At 37.2% G+C, this 21,769-nt stretch overlaps 1 protein-coding gene across 1 annotated transcript in view; it reads left to right on the top strand.

Moving 5' to 3' along the window:
- Positions 1-7,370: 7,370 nt before the first annotated feature.
- The window catches only part of RHOBTB3 (Rho related BTB domain containing 3), a 30,816-nt gene continuing 16,417 nt past the window's right edge, over positions 7,371-21,769 (top strand). Inside the window, exons 1-6 of the mRNA XM_067315895.1 lie at positions 7,371-7,378; positions 7,529-7,754; positions 15,921-16,113; positions 18,554-18,705; positions 20,429-20,540; positions 21,331-21,693. Of these exons, the coding sequence (XP_067171996.1) occupies positions 7,371-7,378; positions 7,529-7,754; positions 15,921-16,113; positions 18,554-18,705; positions 20,429-20,540; positions 21,331-21,693 (1,054 nt within the window). The remainder of the gene's footprint in view (positions 7,379-7,528; positions 7,755-15,920; positions 16,114-18,553; positions 18,706-20,428; positions 20,541-21,330; positions 21,694-21,769) is intronic.

Raw genomic sequence — 21,769 nt, 5'->3', positions numbered from 1 at the left:
CGTTACGCCCCGCCCCGGCGGGGTGGGAGGGGCGGAGCACGTGCGGCCGCCGTGAGGCCTCGCCCGGCAGCGGGCGGCGGAGCGCGGCGAGGCGGTGTGGATGTTGGCCCGTCGTGCCTGCGTCTTCGGGGATGTTCGCTGCCTGCAGGTAACTGGAGGGCGTCGGGCTCCCGAGAGGCTCCGCTTGGGCGGGGAGGGGTGAGAGGTGGCGGAGGCCGGCGCTGCTCGCGGAGCATTTCCTCCTTGGTGGCTGTCCCCTTTGCGTCGCCCGGGTGCGGGCCGCTGCTCCGGGCTGCTCGTTCCTCCACGGCTGCCGGCGGCCGGTGACGGGAGGCCTCCCTCGCTGACGGGGTCCGCAGCGGAGCTCTGCTGCGTGCTGCGCTGGGGCCCGGGGAGCGCTGCAAGCCGCGGCACCGAGCTCATGCCCCGCGGGCCTCCCGGCGCTCCCAGTCCTTCGCCAGCAGAGCGCTGTCTGGTTTGAACTGGTTTTCTAAAACCTATTTTTCCTCGGTTGTGCTTGTTTCTGTTTCTAAAACAGCTATAAATAAGTATAAACCTACCTTTTTAATACTTTGACCTACGTGGTAATACAATTAATAAATTTTGCTACAAGTATGCCAATTTTAAAGTGCATCTGTACATCAGTCTTTACAGTTGTGCATTCTTATCAGTGTGAATGGGTGTGTCTTCTTACATAGCATTTAATAGTGCTTTGGCCCTTCATCTCTGTATTTTAAAACATTGCTGCAAGTTGGAGGCATGTATGCACCAGATGATGCTTATGGTCTGGAAACTTGTGCCTTTTACTGCTGAAGTGACAACTTGGAGGGCAGCTGTTATACTGAGCTTTTTCAGTAACAGAGCTGGCTTCTAGTCCATTAATTATCCATGCCATTTTTTAGGTTTTCACAGATCTGTAGCTGCTTTCACAATTCTGTTCTGCTGTAACCTGAATCATGTTTATGTTAAAATATACATTCTTTTTTATTTCTTCTTCTCCTCCATCAGATCATTTCCAGTTCCCTTCATACCTTTGATTTAATATTGTGTTACTATTGCATTACTTAATCTGATATTAATATTAGACCAAATAGATTAAGTAGATGTTAATAAGTCACTAGGACTGGATAGCATTTGCCAGTGTTCTTCAGAAACTCAGATAAGAAACCGGAGAACTGCAGGCTAAGATCTGTAATGTATCATTACAAATTGTCACTGTGCCAGAAGCTTGCAGGTTGCCAGTGTCACCCCTATGTACAAAAACTGCTTTAGAGGAGATCTGGGGAAACTTCAAAGCAGTGAGACTGGGTATCATTTCTGATAAGATGGTAAAGTCTATAATAAAGAAGACGTGGATAAGCACAATCCTGCTGGGAAGGAGTCAATGTGACTTCTGTAAAGGGAAGGCCTGCCTCACTAACCTTCTGGAATCTGGAGGAAGGGCAGTATGTGAATAAAGGGGATTCTGTGAATATAATAATCCACTTGCATTTCCAGAAAGCCTTTGACAAGCTTTCTGTAAAGCTTATTAAGCTTTGTAAAGAAACTAAGTTGCCACAAGATTGGGCAAGAGGTTGGTTTTTGAACTGAAAGCTGGTTCAAGGCTAGAAAGTGAAGGATAGGGCTTAATGGTCACACTTCAGAAGGGAGACAATTCATAGAATAATTCAGTTTGGAAGGGACCTCTGGAAGTCATCTAGTCCAACCCCCTGTTCAGACCAGGTTCAGATCTCTTAGGGACTTGTCCGATCACATCTTGAATGCCTTCAAGGATGGAGATTCTACAGTCATACTACAAATGTCCTGGGATTTGTATTGGTTTTGTTTAATGTCTTCATTAGTGACTTGAGGAAAGTAGTGAACAATGAAAACTCCAAGTCTGCAGATGACGCTAAGTTTTTTTTTCAGGTAGTCAGGTGCTGATGCTGAGAAACTCCAGAAGGACCTCACAGTACTGAAAGAGTGATAAATGATCTTTGGTAGATAAATAAGATATAAAATGATCAAGAGCATGGAGCAGCAGCCTTACTGAGAGAACCTAAAAACTGTAGGGCTCTTCAGTTTTGGGAGCCAAAGGCTGTGGGGGTTATGATTGAGGTTTACAAAACTGTGAAAGTGGTAGTTGATGTAAAGGTGGAGCTGTTATTCACCACGTCTTGCAATCCTAGATTTAGAAGCCACTTGATGAAACTGGTAGGAGAAGGTTTATAACAGACAGGTATTCTTTTTACCCAGTGAGTGGTAAACTTGCTGACCTTGCTTCCCTAGGAGGTTCTGGGGGCAGGCAATACCAGCATGCTGGAAAAGGGATTAAACAAGTTTACGGACAACAGGTCTGTAAACAAATACTTATGTGGCTATGCAGGGGTGCACCCTCTAACTTCCATAATGCAATAGCTGTGGATGCTGGAGGAGTGTGAGGGGAATGGACTTCAGACAGCAGCCTAGCTCTCAGGCCTTCCCTCAACAGCCTCTCCTGTAGCTGCTCTTGGATATGATGCTGCTTAGATGGAACAGTAGCTTGACTCAACAGGGCATTTTTTATGTCTTGTATTTTATTCCATTCAAATGTAACTACTCAAATGGCTGAGTTGGCATACTGAGACTATGGTTATCTGTGTTACCATTAATACTGGATCTATGCACTCCGGATTACCCAGGACTGCTAAATTGTTGTACATGACTGTGTTTTATGTCCAATCAGCTTGTACAGCTGATACAAAGTTAACCCACCAATATTTTTAAATGACTTTGAACCAACAGAATGAGTTCATACTGGATCAATACAATGCATCATTTGTGGTGATGGTTTTGATACAGTATAGTCAGATCAGGGTTTACTGAATTGTTGCACTACAACCCTGAGGGTTGGAGGGACACTATGCTCTGGCAGGGAGTGGTTGTGCAATCTCTTGAATACACTCTGCCACTTAAGTATTTATGTGGAACTGTGCTTTCAAGTCAGATTAACCCTACAAAGTTTTCCTGGCATGGCTGTACTGTACTGAAAAATATTAGTAACCCTTACCAGTATGCCATCATTTATTCCCACTGTGCTTTTGTTGGCTTGAATTTGACAAATAACAACAACAACAGAAAAGCTCCTTTTGTTGGTTTATACTTTATCTATGTGAGACATCTTGGCTGTTAGAACCTATAGCAACAATCTCTGTAGTATAGACAAACACCAATAAAATCAAGCCTAAGAAAGATTGTATTTTGTGTCATTAGGAGAAAACAACTCTATTCACCAATAATATTACTGTTATTTGAAGTGATCTTCTGTCTTCTTTTAAAAACAACTTGAAAATTTACCTGTCCTAGAACAATACACTTAATTTCTTGTGTACCCAGTGCCGTTAATAAAGTCAGCAGAAGCTCTGCTCCATCAATCAACAGAATTAGAATCAACAAATCAACACAGAATCAACGTACAGAATCAATGAATGGGTAGGACTGCCGACAACTTTGAATTCAAGAGCATTGAATTGCCTCACGTTTGTGAAAATAAGGGACAGTTAGTCATATTTGAATCAGTGCAAGTAAGACTACAGCTTCCATGATGAGGAGATCTTTTTCGCTGACTTGGCTGCAGTTCTCTCCTTGCCATAGAAAATGGCATTACCCTTTTGTCAGCAAAGACTAGATATTTCTTTTCATTGTTTTGGCTGAGATAGTTACTGGAAATCTTCATGAGAAATAATTTGAAACAATGTAATAATATTCTAGTATTAAAATGCATGAGACCAAATATGTCGTTGTTTTCTGAATCCTGTCAAAGACTGTCTCTGTTTTCTGTAATTTTGTCTTTGTATGTCAGCAGTAGTGGCAAATAGCTGCTGGATGAAGTGTTTGCTGATCCTAGGATACTCAGCCTCCAGATTGCGAAATAGGAAACAGTCAAGCAGTCTTTTACAATTCTGTTCTTTTAGTTAAACAATCTTTTATTGCTTTCACTTGCAGTGCCCACATAACTGCATCTGAGGTAGAGGTGCCAAGCAGCTTCTCAGTTCATGATGTTTATTGCAATGGAACAGTTAACTTCCTTTTTCTTTTGAAATGCATTATATAACCACTCAGCAATGCAGAGGAAAAAATGGGGCTATGGACCTACTTACATAGAAGAACAGGCAGTATTTTCATCCTATTTTCATACTTAAATGTTATTTTATGTTTTCTGGTTGTTAAAGTAGTTACATAACTATGTTAACATTGTACAGTATTTTAATCTGGAAGCTTTAAGTGGTGTGTATCAGGTGAGATGAATCCCACATCCACTGTGTGCAGAATACACTGCCTGCAGAATTAGTGCTTCTGGCAGTTCTGATTAGTTCCCCAGATGGTTCAAGGAAGGACTGAGAGGAAAATAAGTTTTCTCTGTGACTCTCCAGCTCTATCAGTACCCTAGGCCTTCTCACTCTTTGGGTGGGACTCGGTCTAGAACAAGTGGCTATGCCATTTGGAATTTGTATCAGTTGAGTCACTTTCCCTAGGTCTGCCTTATTTACCAATTCGGTTCCCTTCCTGGTGTTGCAACTGAATATGTGTGTGTGTGTGTGTATGTATGTATCTATGTATCTATCTATCTCAGTTGGGGAATCAGAGCTGACTGTGATGGCAGTGTTTAGAACACTGATAAATCAGACTAGTTTTAAATTTTAAAACAAAACTTTGCTAGACTGGCATTCATTAACAATATACTCTTTGCTAATAGTTAGTTCTTGCACATTATTCGTCATTATCACTATTACTATGTTTTAGTTCTTGCACACTATCAATCATTATTACTACAAAGCAGTCAGCCACTCATGTTTATATCCTAAATTAGCTGTGAGTATGAAATACCACAGAGCTGATGATGCAAAGTTAGCACTGGTTGCTCCAGGCTTGGTCTTAGTTGTGGAGGTAGCCAGCCTTGAGAGCTCTTCGACAACAGGAACTGGCACCGAAGTAGGTGACTTCTTTCTCCCCACCCACCCCTTCCCCAATTTAGGATTTTATCTGTTTATAAGACAGATGAATTTCTAGACAATTCCCAGCCCTTGGCCTCTACCCTGTAGCCTAAGTACTGAAAGATGTGTTGGAGGTTAGTTTCCCAGGCCTCTGCAGGTGTCTTAGCCTGTTGCTCAGCTGCTTCCCCACCTCACCGCCTCCACCCCCCACTTGCTTAGCTGATTTTTCCTTTCTTAAAGCAAGAGCAACTTTTCCCAAGCTCTCAAGGTTGTGCTTTTTCAATGACCAGTAATTGACCATAAGTGGGCTGTTTATGGCTCTGGGATTTCTGCTTTCAACCTGTGCCCATATTTATCATGCTTTTGCTGTTATCACCTACTTAAATTATATAGCGGAAGACATTATCAAACTCCAGTTCCCACAGCAACTTCTCCTAAGATGTTGATAACAAGCCAAACAGGACAGGACTGGGACCTTGCACAGTTAGCATAAGGCTTGTGACCTGTTTTTGCTGGACTACTGAGTATGGAAATGTGTATACAGTTATATTAAATTAGTGTGCTTATGTCGGGACTCAAAACAAGTAAAACCTGTTTAGTGTGCCTCTGCCTTTATGGGTGCAACAGATTTCTGCTTTAGCTAAAATAGGTTATGTTCACTAGTGTTTTAAAGAACTCTCCTCTCAGAGAATGTTCCCTCATTTTTGAAGTTTAGACTATTATAAGCCCCAGTTCCTCTGCTCAAACTTAACGTTTCCAAGGACTATATTTATTCCTCTTTAAAGAGGAATTAATGGACGCGATTGAAGGAGTATGTTGGCTCTAATGTAGTAAACATATATACAGTGTTTGGACACTACTGAAGAATTTAAATGTGGAAGGCAATGCATCACAGTCTGAGGATCATCTGAGGAAAAAGCAGGGGCTTCCTTTGATTGCCTATTCTTGTTTGAATCACCTAAGAAAGAAGGATTCAAGCTTTTTTTGGATATCCCCCCCCCCCAAAAAAAAAAAAAAAATCTGTCTTTTAGTTTTCTAAGGAAAGCTGGATTGAAAAGTGGTAGAATCTGAAATGTGGTAAAACAAAGGAAAGGGAAATGACTGTTAGTAAATGTTTTGTTTGGTTTGTTTTACAGTAAGTCCTATAGTATTTACAATAAAAAAGTAAAAAAATACTATTTGACTTCATTGGCATACATCAGATATTAATGCTTATGATTTTTAAAAATAATCCAGCTAATGAATACCACATTGTTATAAAACTTCAGCAGTAATATCAGTTGATAGTTTCCCACATGTAGCTTGTCATCTTACTAATAGTGGAATAGTACCTTTCTAAGAGTATGGATTGTTGCAAGGCAAAGGTCAGTCTGTTAATTATTCTGTTGATTGTCTTTTCAAGACCCGTGTTAAGTGAATTCACACAATTTAGTACCTTTACCTGTGGGATTAACAGCAGAATGTATTTGCATAATAGGGAGAGTGTTCTTTTATCACATAATATACCCAAAGTATTTTGACTCTATTTTTAATTCTAATGTGTATAGTGATAGCTGATGGAGAAGATACAATTTAGACTGAATTTGGCCACAGATAAAATTGTATTTGTATTTCTTTTATTATAATTTAAAATTGTCCCTTTCAAAACAGTGTTTCAAAAAGCAATATAACACTGAAAAAAGCACATGGGTATTTAAAAACGTATCAACCTAATATTGAAAAATTTAAATATTATTAAACAAAACAAAGGTTGAATTACTTTAAGAGGATTCATTACCTCACATTGTTCTCTTCTTTAACTGAGACTATCCTTTACTGCTTTTCTCTCATTTGGTATGTTTCAGCACATTGCTAATGCAGATTAGCTGGCAGCGATTTTCTGTATTTATGTTTGGGGTTTTTTTGCACAGCAGCAGTAGAAGCGTACCATGTAAATACCGACAGTGCTGTCAGATGCTGCTTTGCTGAAGTGCCTTTGTCTCTTCTTGCTGACCTGGCTGCATTATGTTGGTTCTGCAGAAACATCGAATCTCCCTCCCCATTGCGTGTATTATGCTATTAGACTGAGTTTACTGACGTCAGGATGCAATGGCTGTAACTGAGCTGCCTGCTGCTCAGTTTACATGCTGAATTCACCTACAGTAGCAGCAGATTAGCACAGTAGCAAACATCTGTGCTGTTGCTACTGTCACATGCAGTTGCATTCGTTGACTTGTGGGGGCTGAAGCATTGAGCAAGAAATTAGAACACATTGCAAATACAAGAGGATATGCGACAGGAATTCTGGAAGTTACATCAGTGAGACTGAATATGGAAGCGGACAAATAAAAAGCCAAGCAAGCTGGGGATTTATAATGCAGGCAGCATTTCCAGGTTTCTTTTACACTTTGCTCTCACCGTGCTATTGGATTTGAGATCATGTATGTGTTTTGCTGTTGATTGTTGGGGGTGTTAAAATCTAATGAAAGAAGAGGATTCAGAAGGATTAATGTGTTTTGATTTAAAGAGATTTTTTTTTCTTATCCCTTTTGTTGATCTTTGTTAACACAGCTATGTCTTTATTACTCTTATTTTAGGTCTGTTAATATTGTAGCCTTTGGAAATGAAAGAGATGGATTTTCTGAAGACAATCAGCAGTCAAGTCTGATCTGGAGCTATCTAGGGAGAAGTGCTCTTATATCAGAGACTGAAAGCAGTCTGTTGCTGAATTCTGCCAATCACATTAGAAATCCGTTTTTTACTGAATATCAAGCCTGTGTGTTTGGAAATGTCAGATTGGTGGTACATGACTGTCCTCTTTGGGTAAGAGATTGGTCTGAAACTTATTAACTAGACTTGACAGTGTAGGCTTTCTTAATCAAATGAAAAAATATTTTTATTTCGAATGATTTTCATTATGCTGGGATTTTACTCATATTTTACTTGTAAAAAATAATAAAAGCATATAAAATGTAAGTAAGGCAAATACCAAAAATTCTCTGGGGATTACGACAGAATGTTCCTCATTAATGAGCCAGTATATTTCATATGTATGGTGATGAGATTTTCAGTTTGTTGTTTAGTGAAAACTTTATTGAAAATAATCCAGAGGTAAACAAGAATCTCTTTGCGAAACTTGAATATAAGCACTCTCTCCAACTATTTACCTACAACAATAAAACAAAACACATACAATTTTTTTTCAAAAATGAAAAGGGAATCAGTTTTCCAACTTTGAGAAATGACAGATATTATAATTTAATCTGTTGCAAAATACAGTGTATGGAGTCATTTTATTTCTGTTATAATGAATAATCACATCTTAACTTACCTTCTGATTCAGGAAATAATGTTAAAATGATTTTGGCATGTTGTCAGCACTCTTATTAGTAAGTGAGGCAGCTTAAGTATGAGCGGAACGATGATTACATAAGAAATGACATTGATCATCTGAATGTGTTAAAACATATTTTAATAACTATTTAATTGCCTAATTTCATGCACTTTACTGAGTCCTCGAGGACTGTATCTTCTGAGCTAATTTAAGGACAGATTTGCATCTTGTTTCAGTTTGTGTTTTATCTAGATTAAATCCATATGGTTAAGGTGAGCTAGTCCTAGGCACAAATTTGGCAACTGTGTACGCTGATAGCTGTGCCTCAAGTGAGGCAAACTGCTCTTCATCCTCTACACGGTTTCTTTTAGCTCTCAGTGTGGAAAAGCAGAGGGATGCATACTTGCACTGTAAAGTCCATCAGTGCATAGGTAGGCCCTTTTATGAGATATATTGTAGTAAAGGGTGAGTTTACTTATTTTTCCTTTTTGATGCTGGGACTGCATGTGTCTTTGTCAGCCCAGAATGCTGCTCAGCTTTTTGAGTCTGTAGCATCGGTCAAAAGCTCAAGTGTGTTGGATGAACTCTCCTGACTATAGCCCCATGTTTATGATATAGGGCATTTTACTATGCTCCGTAGGTTTCTTTGAAATAGATGTATTAAGATCTTTCAGAAGTTCCCAAAATACTCATGCACTGATGGGGTGGGAAAATATAACAGGTCTGGAATGTGTGAGGGATCTGTAAAATAAAAGCAACACTATCAGGTTCACATTACTCTGTAAGCCTAGGATGACCAAACATGGCTTCCAAAGAGCAGTATTAGGAAGCAAGGCTTTTGGGACCTGTTTAAGTGTCCGTCTTTCTAGTGTTGTGATTGAGATAGCATCCTGCTTCTATAGTGATTGATATGGGCTGCTGAAAAATGGTTGTTCAAGATGACTACATTTTCTTAGTGAAGCAGTTTGATTTGGCAAGTTCAGCTGTTGATAATGTGTCAGTTTATGGTGCTGTTGGGAATGCTGATTCCTGATGCTGACTGCCCATAAGTAATGTCCGACAGATGTTATGGATAAATATTGGAGAATGGTATTTCCAACCTGCAATGGGGCTATCTGCACAGTTGCTCCATTCCCTCCCTTTAAGAACTGTAAATGTGTTAACTGTCTGTACAGTGTACTATCTTCTTTGGTATTGCTGGCCTTAAAGAATTAAGAGAATTCATGATTCCCAATGTGGAAAGTAATAATAATGTGCACACCATATTTTGAGAAGATCTCTTTCACAGTGACATTTAAAGAGTGCAGGAGAGAAATGTTGAGTTTAGGGAGCATGTTTATCATTTACAGAGATGACATGGAGTTTCAGAGATAGTGGTGGAGCATACTTTTCAAAATCTGAAGGCAAAATGCCACTGTTTCCAAAATCATTTTTATCTCAGTGTATTGAGCATTGAGTATGTCATTATGGCCTGCTGTGTCCTGAGCTACGTTTATAAAGCTCTGTGCTGGTATCTTCCATATGGAGTGGACAGATACACAGATGGACAGATTTCTTAGTGATTCACACATCTGGAAAACATTTTAACAAAAGATACTGACCTAGGCTGAGAGCAGCTATGAAGAATTGAGGAAACCTTATGTGCTATCATTATTGCTGCATATTGTGATTTTTAATAACTGATCAATTGTTAATGCATGCTCGATTTGAGATGTCATATAGCAAGCTGAACTAGTGTGTTCCACTTTTTGTTTTTGTAAACCTCAGTATGGGGGCTAGTAACTAATAAGGAATAATTTGCAAGATTAATTTTATGAATTGCTTTGTTAAGAGTTGATTTATTTAGCAAGATGTATCAGATTTGACAGCCTTGGAAGCTGAGGTGCCATTTCATTGGCTTGCATGTAGTTTGCAGCCTCGGTCACTTTACGCTGAATTTTGTTAAGCTTGTGCATATGTACAAGTAAAAACTGCAGAAGTAGCGCAGGGAAGTTCTGTAGCTAATGGCAAGTAAATCTCGGTCAACTTCAGAAAAAAATATAGCATGGAAGCTATAATTCATGTTTTGATTCTTTTAATTATGATGCTGAACACTGGGCAGCAGAATGAAAGCTTCGCTGTTAGTGATACTTCCCAGTTATGTTACCTCTCTTTTTCTCCTTTTTCTACGGCTCAGAGTAGTGCTGTATGGACATTAGGATGTCTCAGTCCTAGATTGGAGTCTACTGTCTTTTTTTACTTTTTTTTTCCCCTCTCTGTGAACCATCTTTTTCTTTCCCATGGAACAGTACCTCCAGAAATTTGTTGTTCCCCGCAAGTTCATAAAAACTGTCCAATTTCTAGAGAACCCACTGACGACATGTTCTGAGTAGTGCATATGTTACAACAGGAGAAGGTAGAACAGCTGGAGTTTGAAGAGTACCTTGTGCTTGGTTAGGCACTCTAGAGAGGCATGTTGTGGGAACCATGTTTACAAGGACCTTTTCTGGGTCGTTGCCAGTGCCTAGTCAGAGACTTGCACGGAGCTCCAGACCTCCATAGGACTGACTAGTGCTCAGATATATTAACTGCAGTTTTGAAAAGGTGTTCTATGAATCTTTTTAAAGAACTTCTCCCTTTCCACAATCTCTTTCCATGAGTCTTTTCAGGTTTTTCTGTCTGCTTTTTTTACTGCACCAGCCACAGTAGTTCCTTGAATCCTGTGAGTTTTCTTATAACTGTGATGCTATCCACAGTGTTCTTTTTCTCTTCCCTCAGCAGGATCCTTATGTTCAGATTCCTGTCTAGGCTGGCTGGCCCTTTGGCCCCTTAACATATCTGAAGGCAAAAGAATCTGATCTTCTTTTATTTATTATTTTTAGAAATCCACTCATATTACTACTTCATTATAAAACTGCAGATTGCAGCTTTTCATTGTTGGTATGTTGGTATGTCATCCTTTCTCACTTTAAAGCTTGGCTGTCTGAAGTTGGCAGTTTACAATAATTGATCATATAATGTTATTTTCCCTACTGGTTTTTTTTTTTTTTGATAGCAGAGCAATGCTAGCCTTCATGGGTGTTTTTGATCAGCTGAGCCATTAAAGATACAAATGTTTTGGAAAGCCTTGAGTAACAAACAAATGTGGTTTTTCAGAGTTGTGGTATGAATTGCCTTGATTTATGAAGAAGATACTTACATGCTGCATGCTACTTAACTAAATTTGTTGAGGGATCTAATAAGTTACAGGGAGTGCACCTACAAAATTTGTCTTGCCAGCTAGTGGAAGTGACTGATTAGAAATTCAGTTGCCTGACGAACTTGCAGAGATCACCTTCAAAGAACAGGGAAAGCTCATAGAAGCTGATGTAGAAAGTGTTGTTTGAAGGTTTGTTTGTTTATCTGTTTGTTTGCCAAATCCTGCAATACAAGAACTAGGGGACACTAAGTAAAACTAGTGGATGATCAGTTTAAAACAGGTAAAAGAAAATATTTCTTTATACAGCAGGTAGTTAACTTCTGGAGCTTGTTGCCACAGGAGTTTGAGAAGTCAGATGGCAGTCTCAAAGTTGATGAATTAATGGAGAATGAGACCATAAATGGTTTCTGGACAGCTTTCTAGCTTTTCAGCAGGTTGTCTACATGTTCTAGACAACTTTCTGATATTCCTAATAACAGCAGTTTTGGATCCTGTGGAAGTACAAGGGGAATGGAATTGAGAGTGTGGCCAGGCTCCTATGTTCTCTCTAGAGAGCATCTGCTATTGCTACTGTTGCAAATGAAGTACTGAGTTAGAGGAACCGTTAGGGCATTTCTCACATTCCTACGAACAGCTTTTAGAAGGAGTATGGGTATTGCAAGAGCAGAACGGATTTCATTGCGATTCCAAAAAGGCATTCATGAATTACTTTTAACAATAGAAGTATTGTCCTTTGGAGGAGTTGCATGATTTTGTAGGGAAATCACATCTCCATTGCCTGTCAAGGCTTTTTAAACTTCAGTCCTTGACAAGTACGATTTGCTGATGGCAACAACATGTGCTGAGACATGTATGTATCTAAGACATGTAAGAAAAGAACAAAGCTTTTTTTTTTTTTTCTAGTAAGTCTTGAGAGGAAGCAACAGGATTATAATTAAAATTAATAAGGTTGGAGGACCCTTATGGTTGGACCCTTAGTTGTGCCATTAGATTTTTCTTTTGTCACTGGTTTTGTCAATGGCTATCTTGGGAAGTGACTTGTGCCAAGAGCAGGAAGTGATGAGAAGTAGCTGCTAGATAAGTTTCATAGATGGTGTCTGGAATCTGAATTGTTATTTATCATCCAAAGAAATCCCTTCCACTATTTTTGCATGAAAACTGCCTTAACGGTGATAAGCAAGGCATGCTTAACTTGGCTGAGGCTCCAGATGTTCCATCTCCATGACGTGTTGTGCAAGTTCGTTGTCAGACACGTTTTCAGAGACTTTTCCCAGTACATGAGCAGTAATCTAAACAAGCTACTGCAGATTTGCTGCAAGATGAAAATAATCACAGTAAGACCTCTGGGAACATATCTTTCTCCTTTATGTCTGTAAATGTAACATCCATTTTCAAGATTGGGGTTTTGGGGGTGCTAAGTTTAATATGTGAGAGCATAGGGAAACTGCATAACCATAACAGAAAACAGAGGTGTTGTGAGACTTTGGCTTGTTGAGTTCTGCCTATTGCTGTAGCTGCTTGATATTATCAGGGTTGGCTCTTATTTTAGGAATGGGGGCAGGGTGGGGAGGTGAGGCTGGAATTGTACTAGACGACTGTTCTCCTGGGAGAGCCAAGAGTGAGGCTGGTGTCAGAATGGGGCCTGTACCTCAACAGGTGTTAGAAAACCGGAGTTCTGTCCTGTGCTGAAGATAGGGTTAGTGCCAGGGGCTAGGAGTAGGGATCTGAGGGCCTGCCAATCTGTACCAGAATACCAGAATACTGCTCCAGCCAGAGAGGTAGCTTGACGACTTGTGTCAGGATAGAGCCACATCTTGGTACACATTGGTATCTGGGAGTCCTGTCCTCTGCTACAGGTTAGGACTAGGGTTATGGTTGGTTCTTCCCTTGCACATAGTTGAGTTCATACTCACTAAAAACTTAGAAATCTTGCCAGGATCTTTCTTTGTTTTTCTGTCTTATGACATGAAAATATATCATAGTATGGAGGTCTAATTCAGTGTAAAAATTGCATGTTACATTCTTTAAGAAATTTCCATATTTTTTTTTTTATTAGTAGTGCTCAAACTTGTTACAGAGTTCTTGTATATTTGTGCACCTGTGCTTTAGTCTTCAGTGGGGATTTTGCTGATTTTCCCCAAGCTCATACAGATGGATATGTACAAACTTGGGCTGAACTTGAAAGCAGGCATGTAGGAGAAAACTACAAAGAAGCAGCTGCTTATTCTGTCTTCCAACATATCACAACTAAATATTCTTCTCTTATTCATGTTATTGTGATTATGAATAGCGTGTATTTTTTTTTTGGGTTGTATCGTATTGTTCCCTTAAGCCTTTAGTTGTATTAAACGTACACCAGTCTACTACAAAATTTTCTGTTGAGAACTTCACTAGCTAAAGTATTAGAGCTGCCCCTAGATATTCTTAATTCTTTCCTGACAATATGATCAGGTTCTGTGAAAGCTTATCTAGTTGGCTGTCTCAAGGTAGTGTAGCTGGTAATCTTACTACTACTGATGCTAAACTTGTGTTTATGTATTATTTTTATCAACTTACTAAGAAGCAAGTATGTTCTTCTGGCTATTAAACCGGACCTTTTTGTTTGGTTGAGCAAGAATTCTTTGATTGTTAGGAGTTTAAAGAGGTTCTGCTGGTTCCTGGGAGCAGCCCATGAGAAAAATTCATGGATTAAATGCCAAGCATGAGGTTATAGAATACTATGCAATTTCTAGTGACAGTAGCTATCCAGTTTCCATAAAATAGGAGGCAGACAGAAGCTGAAACACATAGGTACAAGTATGAGCCTTTTGATGAAACCATACTGCAAAACAGTTGTGTAGAGAAGTGAATCAAGACTGAAGCTGATATATAGCTGGATTAACATAGTCTAAATGATGCTTTTAAATGCTGATGGAGATTTTCCTAAGCCTGGGTTTATAATAGTTTCTAATTGAGTTGATTGAAAAAACAAATACCAAGAACATTGCTCTTAAAGCTCATGTCAACATGGTGAATAGCTTCAGAATAGCTATTCTTATTAACTTGTTAATTAAATCTCTCTGATTCTCTTATTCCAGAACAAGAACATCTACTAAAGTAAATCATAGGAATACCTATTCTGCTTTAAGATTATTTCCTGATTTAAGTCTATGTAGAGACAAGGCCTAAATTGGGTACAAAGTGCACTGACAGTCTAGACAAATATTTGCCCATTGGCATACTTCTGTCAAGTTAGTGTTCTCTTACATTTAAGAGTACTGCAGCTAATTCACCACAGATTTGAAACAGTGGTTATTTTGAAGTGATGAAAAATATCTACTCTACTGAAAATGAAAGCCACTTCACTTGCTGATAGTAATGATCTTTTTATATATATTATATATATATATATTTCTTCTTCCCATCTTTAATGCTCTTATTTTTGTGATCTGTTCTTCACAAATCACATTGATCTCCCTCCCCCACTTCACCATTGAACTTTGAGTTCTGTCCTTTTGTCACTTCTTCTATGCCCATTTATTTCTCTATTTTCCATGTTTTGTTTATGTCATTGCTTGTTTCCAGTGTCTTCTCAACATCCCAGGTTCTTTTAGTTTCCCCTCATGCTCTATAGGTCTGTTTTGAGATGGATTTGAGTTCATTTTCAGTTCCCTGGATCAGTTCTAGATTTCTGTCAGAGTTTGCAATTGAGTTTATTTGCAGAACCATGGCTTTCTTGGTATTTATGATCTACCTTCAGATAAAACAGAAATTGTGAAATTACAGTTCTCATGCAAATTACAAATATACAAGTAATAACTATATGTTACATGTAGATGGAACACAGCTGTATATTAATTGAATACAAAATAATTTTGGAGTATAAATCTTAGTTACAGAGCAGATCAGTGCCAAGTGAGTAGGAAGCCAAAAAAAGAAAGCTTAGTTAAGTGATTAAAGTCCTAATGCTGAAGACATTAACAGTTGTTATTACATGGAAACTTTTGTGAAGCAGATAAAAATTACACCTGACTGATAGAATTTTCATTTAAAGATTCCTAAGTACATAGCAGAGTTCTGTGTAACTCTCTTCCTAAAATATTACAATAAATAGTGGTTTTATATGAATTGCTGCAAACCTCTGCTCCTGAAGTTGCTTTTGTTTTCTTAATAAAAACATTTGAAAGTTAAGTGATTGAAACAGTAAAGTTTTTTCCCACACAAAGTATATTCCTAGATAAATACTATTTCTTCTCCTCAACCTCTGAATTTTTAAGAAGCAATTTATTTATTTATTTATTGTACTGTGTAACTTGTTTTCCAAACAAGAAAATTATAAAGCACAAATTCTGCTCTTTTCTGTGTTGCCTCTCTTCAAATAAGAGATTGAACTGTCCGTTGAAGATGCTTCTGTGAGTTTTTGTGTTAAAGAATATCGAATAGTTGGTGTTTTCATTTATAAACAAGAGGATTCTTGATCAGTATTTTTTCTGTTTAGGATATATTTGACAGTGACTGGTATACTTCTCGCAGTCTCATTGGAGGAGCTGATGTTATTGTGATTAAATACTCTGTCAATGACAAGACTTCATTTCAAGAGTTAAAAGACAGTTATGTCCCAATGATAAAAAAAGCATTAAACCACTGTTCAGTTCCTGTAATAATTTCTGCTATTGGTGCAAGAAAAAATGGTATGTATTCAACCTCATGTAGTAAACAGTAAAAATATCATTTGGAAGTTAGTTATGTAGTGAATTTCAGTAGAAGCTGATTATTTTTCCAGGATGCTAACAGAAATAAATATTAGTATGCCTCTTCCACAGTCTGTTAGAACAACAATAATGTGTTAATGTATTATGGTTCTGGAGATTGGTATATTGATGAGAACAATATGCTTAATTAACACTGGCGATGAAAGGCCTTCTGCTTTGACCTCTGCAATGACTCCTCTTGTTGAATCATACACTAGGATTAATTCTAGTGCTTTAAATTTACAGACACAAGTTTGAGTGTATGAGATGAACTCTATAGTTTTGAGTTGTCTCTAGTTGTTATCTCTAGTATAAGATATCTCTAGTGAATGAGATTAAAATGAGGTCCATTAGCTCAGAGCTACTGGAGAGGAGGGTAAATTCTCTAGAATGTGGTCAGAAGAATGAAATCACCTACCCTATGGATGGATGTTATGCTAACATAACCACAAAGCACAGTGTGCTGCCATATTAACACAGTTAAACTGTCATAGTAGAGTAGCTATGGTATAGCTGTGTGTTAACACAATGTTTTGTCCAGGCTAGTTAGTAGGTCTGGTGTGAGAACAATGAAAATTACTTTAGACTGATTATATACTTAGCACAAAGGATTTTTTTGCTTTTTGGCTTTTTAATTTTTTTTTAAATAAATATGAACATCATAGTCACACAACTATAGATAGTGATTCTTAGAACTGAAAGACTGAGTGGGCTTCAAAGTGGCCCACAATTGACGGGCATAATTCCAATGAAAACATGTTTGTGGTTTGGATAGATATTAGTACCTTTGGTCTGTTTACATCAAGGAAATAAACTTAAAAAAAAATACCAAATACTGATAGAACAAACACACAAACTTTATTCTGTATTTTGAAGCGTTTTATATTGTGCTTTTGTTGATTTTCAAGCAAGTCTATTTAGTCATGGGGTCCGATTTTTTTTTTTTTTTTTTTTAGTTTTGCTTCTAAAACAAAATGATGAATGTCAGACTTGTACATGTGAGTTGTCTTTTACTTTTAACGCTTGGCTAAAGCAGGTGTTTCCAAGCATCCCTCCTGATATGAATAAGGGACAGGATTTATGAGTGTAGGTATAGATATTTATTTTGTAACATGCAAATAAATATTAAGGTATATGAAATTTATCCTCTCTGGACATAATGTTCCATTTTAACAGGGTTTACTTATATATTTCTTTGGCCAGTGACCCAGAAAGAACTGTTAAAGAAATCTCTGAATTAATTTTTTTTTCTTTTGTAATTCACTGATAATGATAAAATGTAACTGCTCTGACTTATGCAAGGATAATAAATATGCCATTCTCATGGAATTGACATAATGAAGTCAAGATTTGCTTAATTAATGCTTTCTTTTCCCCAGCTCCTTTTCTTTCTTGCACGTTTTCATTTTCTTTTGAGCATATTATACCACCAATCTGACTGACTCTACTACTGGCATTTTTCTTTTCCATTTTTTGTTTTTTTTGTCTTCCTTCTCAATAATCTCACTGTGAGAGAAGTCAGTATTCTCTGATCATAGTTTTGCTTTGTGATCTATTTGAGTAGACTGCTAGGCACACACAAAGCCCTTTTCTTTGAAGAGGTATGTGTGAGCACAGCAGTTTGCTCATACAAACTATTAGGATGTTATTCCTTCATAGTAGCGAATGGTGCTGCCAAAAAAAATAGCTATGTTTATACATGTTATACATAGATCAGAATACAGGAATGTAATGTTAAACATGCATGCCATATTTCAAAGCATGTTCATAGCTGTCAAATTCTTACCAACATCAAGCAAAATTGTGTCAATGTGGCTCACATTTAGATTTTTTTCAGTTAACTGGGAATAATCTTCAAAAATATATGTTCTAGGATAAAAATTTATGTATAAAATGGGTAACCAAATCTCATTCTGTAGTATATACGTGGCCAGGACTGTAGTGGCAATTTATCGCTTCCATTATTTTGTATGCTTCCTCCATTGACAGGTAATAATAAAATAATCTTAAGGATGTCATTAATGAATAATAGCACCTACAGGTCTAAAAATTAAAGACTAATATGAGACATATGAAAATAAGGATACTTAGAACCCACACCAAACCTGAATTCTAGAAGTCCTGCTTGACTTTTCTACTTTAATAAAATTTAATTTTAGCAATTGCTGATGTAATACAAACTGATTTTGTGTAGTAGTTATTATTTTGAACTGACTACAAAGAAGTTATTTTGCCATACTGATAGATTTCTTGCTATAAAACTATTATGTTTCTCTTTTCTTTTTTTGTTATTTTCTAAATAATACATCTTTACAATTATTTAGAAAGTATTTTGAATTATTTAATAAAAAAAATTTATGCAAGTCATTTATTTTCTCAGAAGTGCCATGTACCTGCCCACTGTGCACTTCAGACAGAAGGAGCTGTGTTACTACTTCTGAAGGAATTCAGCTTGCTAAAGAACTAGGAGCTACATATCTTGAATTGCATACTCTTAATGACTTCTATATACAAAAATATTTTGGAGGAGTGGTAAGTGAGAAATTGTAGTGTTATAACTACAGTATAGAGCAAATCTTTCTGATAATTAGTTAAAATCTTGACTTTAATTTATAACACTGTAGTGCAAATGGAAAGTACATAACTAATGTGATCACTTAAGAGAATAAGTAGAGGCATTCCATCATGCTTCCCACTGAGAGTGAATTCCCTCTGGTGTTAGCAGAATTAATAATACTAACGCTGCTCTAGTTTTAACTACCTTTTAAGAAATTTTAGGAAAGCGGTAGTACACAGGAAGAATTTTTTCCCTACTCCTGGCATTTCTTTTTGCTCAGGTAAGATGGTCAAAATTCAACTGCAAAAGGCCCTCAGCAACCTCATCAAACTTTGAAGATAACCCCTGCTTTCAGCAGGTAGTTTGACTAGGTGACCTTTGGAGGTCATTTCCAGTCTGAATTATTCTATAATTTTCTTATATTTTTAGATTTTAGTTGCTCGATCTCTTACAGTTGTTCTACTTGTAAAGTGAGAACGTTAAAGCACGTGATTTTTTTAACATGTTCCTGTGGTTGCTGGAGTCGCACTCATTAAGCAGTTTAGAACCCTGAGCAGAACGTGTAGTCACTTGCAGTAAAGTTGAACTAGGCAGGAACTGCAAAGCTTGTTAAAATGCATCATCTGTGATTAGCTCCTTCCCCCACCCCCACACTCCTGAAAACAGGGAAGTCTGCTGTGCAATTTCTGACTTTAGTCTCTTAAATACCTTCTGAATAAAATTACTTCTGATCTTTATACTACTACTTAATTTTCAATACTGTGAGATGTTATAAGTTCAGCATCATGTTGAACCTTACCTTTACTTTCCTGGTAGCATTTGGGTTTGAAGAAACAAATGTAGTTTTTTTGGCATAGTAATTTCACATGATCTTTACTGTTATTTTCCCTGGTGTATAAGTATAGTGTGTATTCCACGGAATTTGACAGTAACTTGAAATAGCTGGCACAAACACTTGGACAATCTTAATTCGATCCGTTTGCTTCCACTTAAGAGTAAGGAATCCACTCAACCTCTTGTCCAACCAGAAGATTTTTTTAGTTTTTAGAAAGTCCTCTATATACTATAGTAATACCTGATGTGATAAAAGTGTTTATCACATATGTTAACTAGAACTGAACTACCCTTTTTGTTCTCTTTGTTCTTGTAAAACAGATCATTTCACCTCAGGTACATTCTTATTATAGCGATTATGCTTGTCTTCTGCTTCCAGTGTAACATAACTTGCCCAAACACATCACATTTTAATGTTGCTTTTTTAGAAGATAGTTTAGCATTGTGTGGTAGTGTTGGTTATTTGCAAATTGAAGACCTTATGTGCTGTTTTGTTATTTCCATCACTTGCACCTGATCATTATTCATCAAGTCTTATTCTTCTCTGTAATTCTATAGCTAGCATCTACTAAGGTTGGTAAAGTGACTTTCTTTCTGGTCACGTACCTGTTATTTCTGCCAAGATTAAGTACAAGAGAATTAACCATCATCATTTGGAATTAGTAGTTTTTTAAATTATGCTAATTCCAACTGCATTTAGTACCTTCTAGTGATAAAAAAGTACTAGGACTCTGATGACCTAGATTACTGTTCATAATGGCAGTAGCTTCAGTTTTGCATATAATATCCACTCATTGTTCTTAGTTTGATGCAAGTTTATTCTTAAATAACTAGTAGTTTTTAAAAATGCACTTCATGTTTTAGCTGGAATATTTTATGATACAAAGGTTGAATCAGAAGTCATCTGAAAATCTGAAAAAAAGAAAAAAGACCCAGAAGTGCCATCGAGTTAAACCACCTCAGCTGGAACAACCAGGTGCTCACTAATATCTGATGTCTACTATATTGTTTGTTATATATATGGTGTTTTTTATGCAAGTGATGTTTTGTCATTATTATTGTGCTCAGTATTATCTATCATCAGCTGCTCTGGTTATCTTGCTGTAGTTGCATAATCCTTTAGTGATGCTTTAATTTCTTTTGGGAGACTTTTGTAGCAGTATGTAGCATCACAATGGATCTCTAATATATTTATACAAAAATCATAGCGGTTTTCTGGTCCATTTGATGAAATAATGCAAATGTATGATTTAATAAAAGCTTTATATAAGAGCTTTACAGATTAATTATGAAAAATCATTATATGATGCTTTATTATAATGTAATATTATGAAGTAACAGTTTTAATTTGCTGTAAATAAAACATGGGGGAGGTGTATGCTTTCCTGATTTGATTTCTGAGCATCTGATATGCACGTTCAGTGAAAGAATTATTGACAAGTATTTAGTTCTAAATATGCCGTTGCTTTTTCTCACTCTTGCTAGAAATTCACTCAGATCCTTTAGGCTTGGTAATCATTTCTTTTAAACATAAGTGCCTAAAGAGGTTTTGTAAAATGGTGGACATTTTTTACTAAATAGTTTAGTTCTACTAACTAGTTCCATTGTTAGAATATTTTACTAAACGTATTCAAACAATATATAAGACATTTTCTTATAAAATATTTTTTCAAAAATTGATCTTCATTTGATCAGATCTCTGGGAAAAATTCTGCTATAATTAATACTTACTTAAAATTTACAGACCAACTCATTATCTTTTATAGAAAAAATGCCAATCTTAAGAGGTGAAGCCTCACATTATGACTCTGATTTACACAACTTGCTGTTCTGCTGCCAGTGTGTGGATGTGATATTTTACTCAGAAGACTTAAAGAAAGTAGTAGAAGCTCACAAGATCATTTTGTGCTCTGTAAGCCATGTCTTCATGTTACTTTTCAATGTGAAGAGTCCAGCTGATATTCGTGATTCTGCTATCATATGGACTGCACAGAGTCTCTTTGCAGTGAACAATGAGGTGTTTCCAGTTCCTAGCAGTGGCTCATCATGCAACTCACCAGTAAGAGTCATAGTTAAAGACTCTGTCTTCTGTTCTTGTTTGTCAGACATTCTGCACTTCATTTATTCAGGTATCCTGTGAGAATGGTTCCAGCTAATTACTTCTTTTACAGCAAATGTATTGCTAAGGTGTATGTCTATTATCTT

Source organism: Apteryx mantelli, chromosome Z (genome assembly GCF_036417845.1).
Source record: "Apteryx mantelli isolate bAptMan1 chromosome Z, bAptMan1.hap1, whole genome shotgun sequence".
Lineage (NCBI taxonomy): Eukaryota > Metazoa > Chordata > Aves > Apterygiformes > Apterygidae > Apteryx > Apteryx mantelli.
The sequence above is the reverse complement of the archived record's forward strand: the minus strand, read 5'-3'. Positions and strand labels throughout refer to the sequence as shown.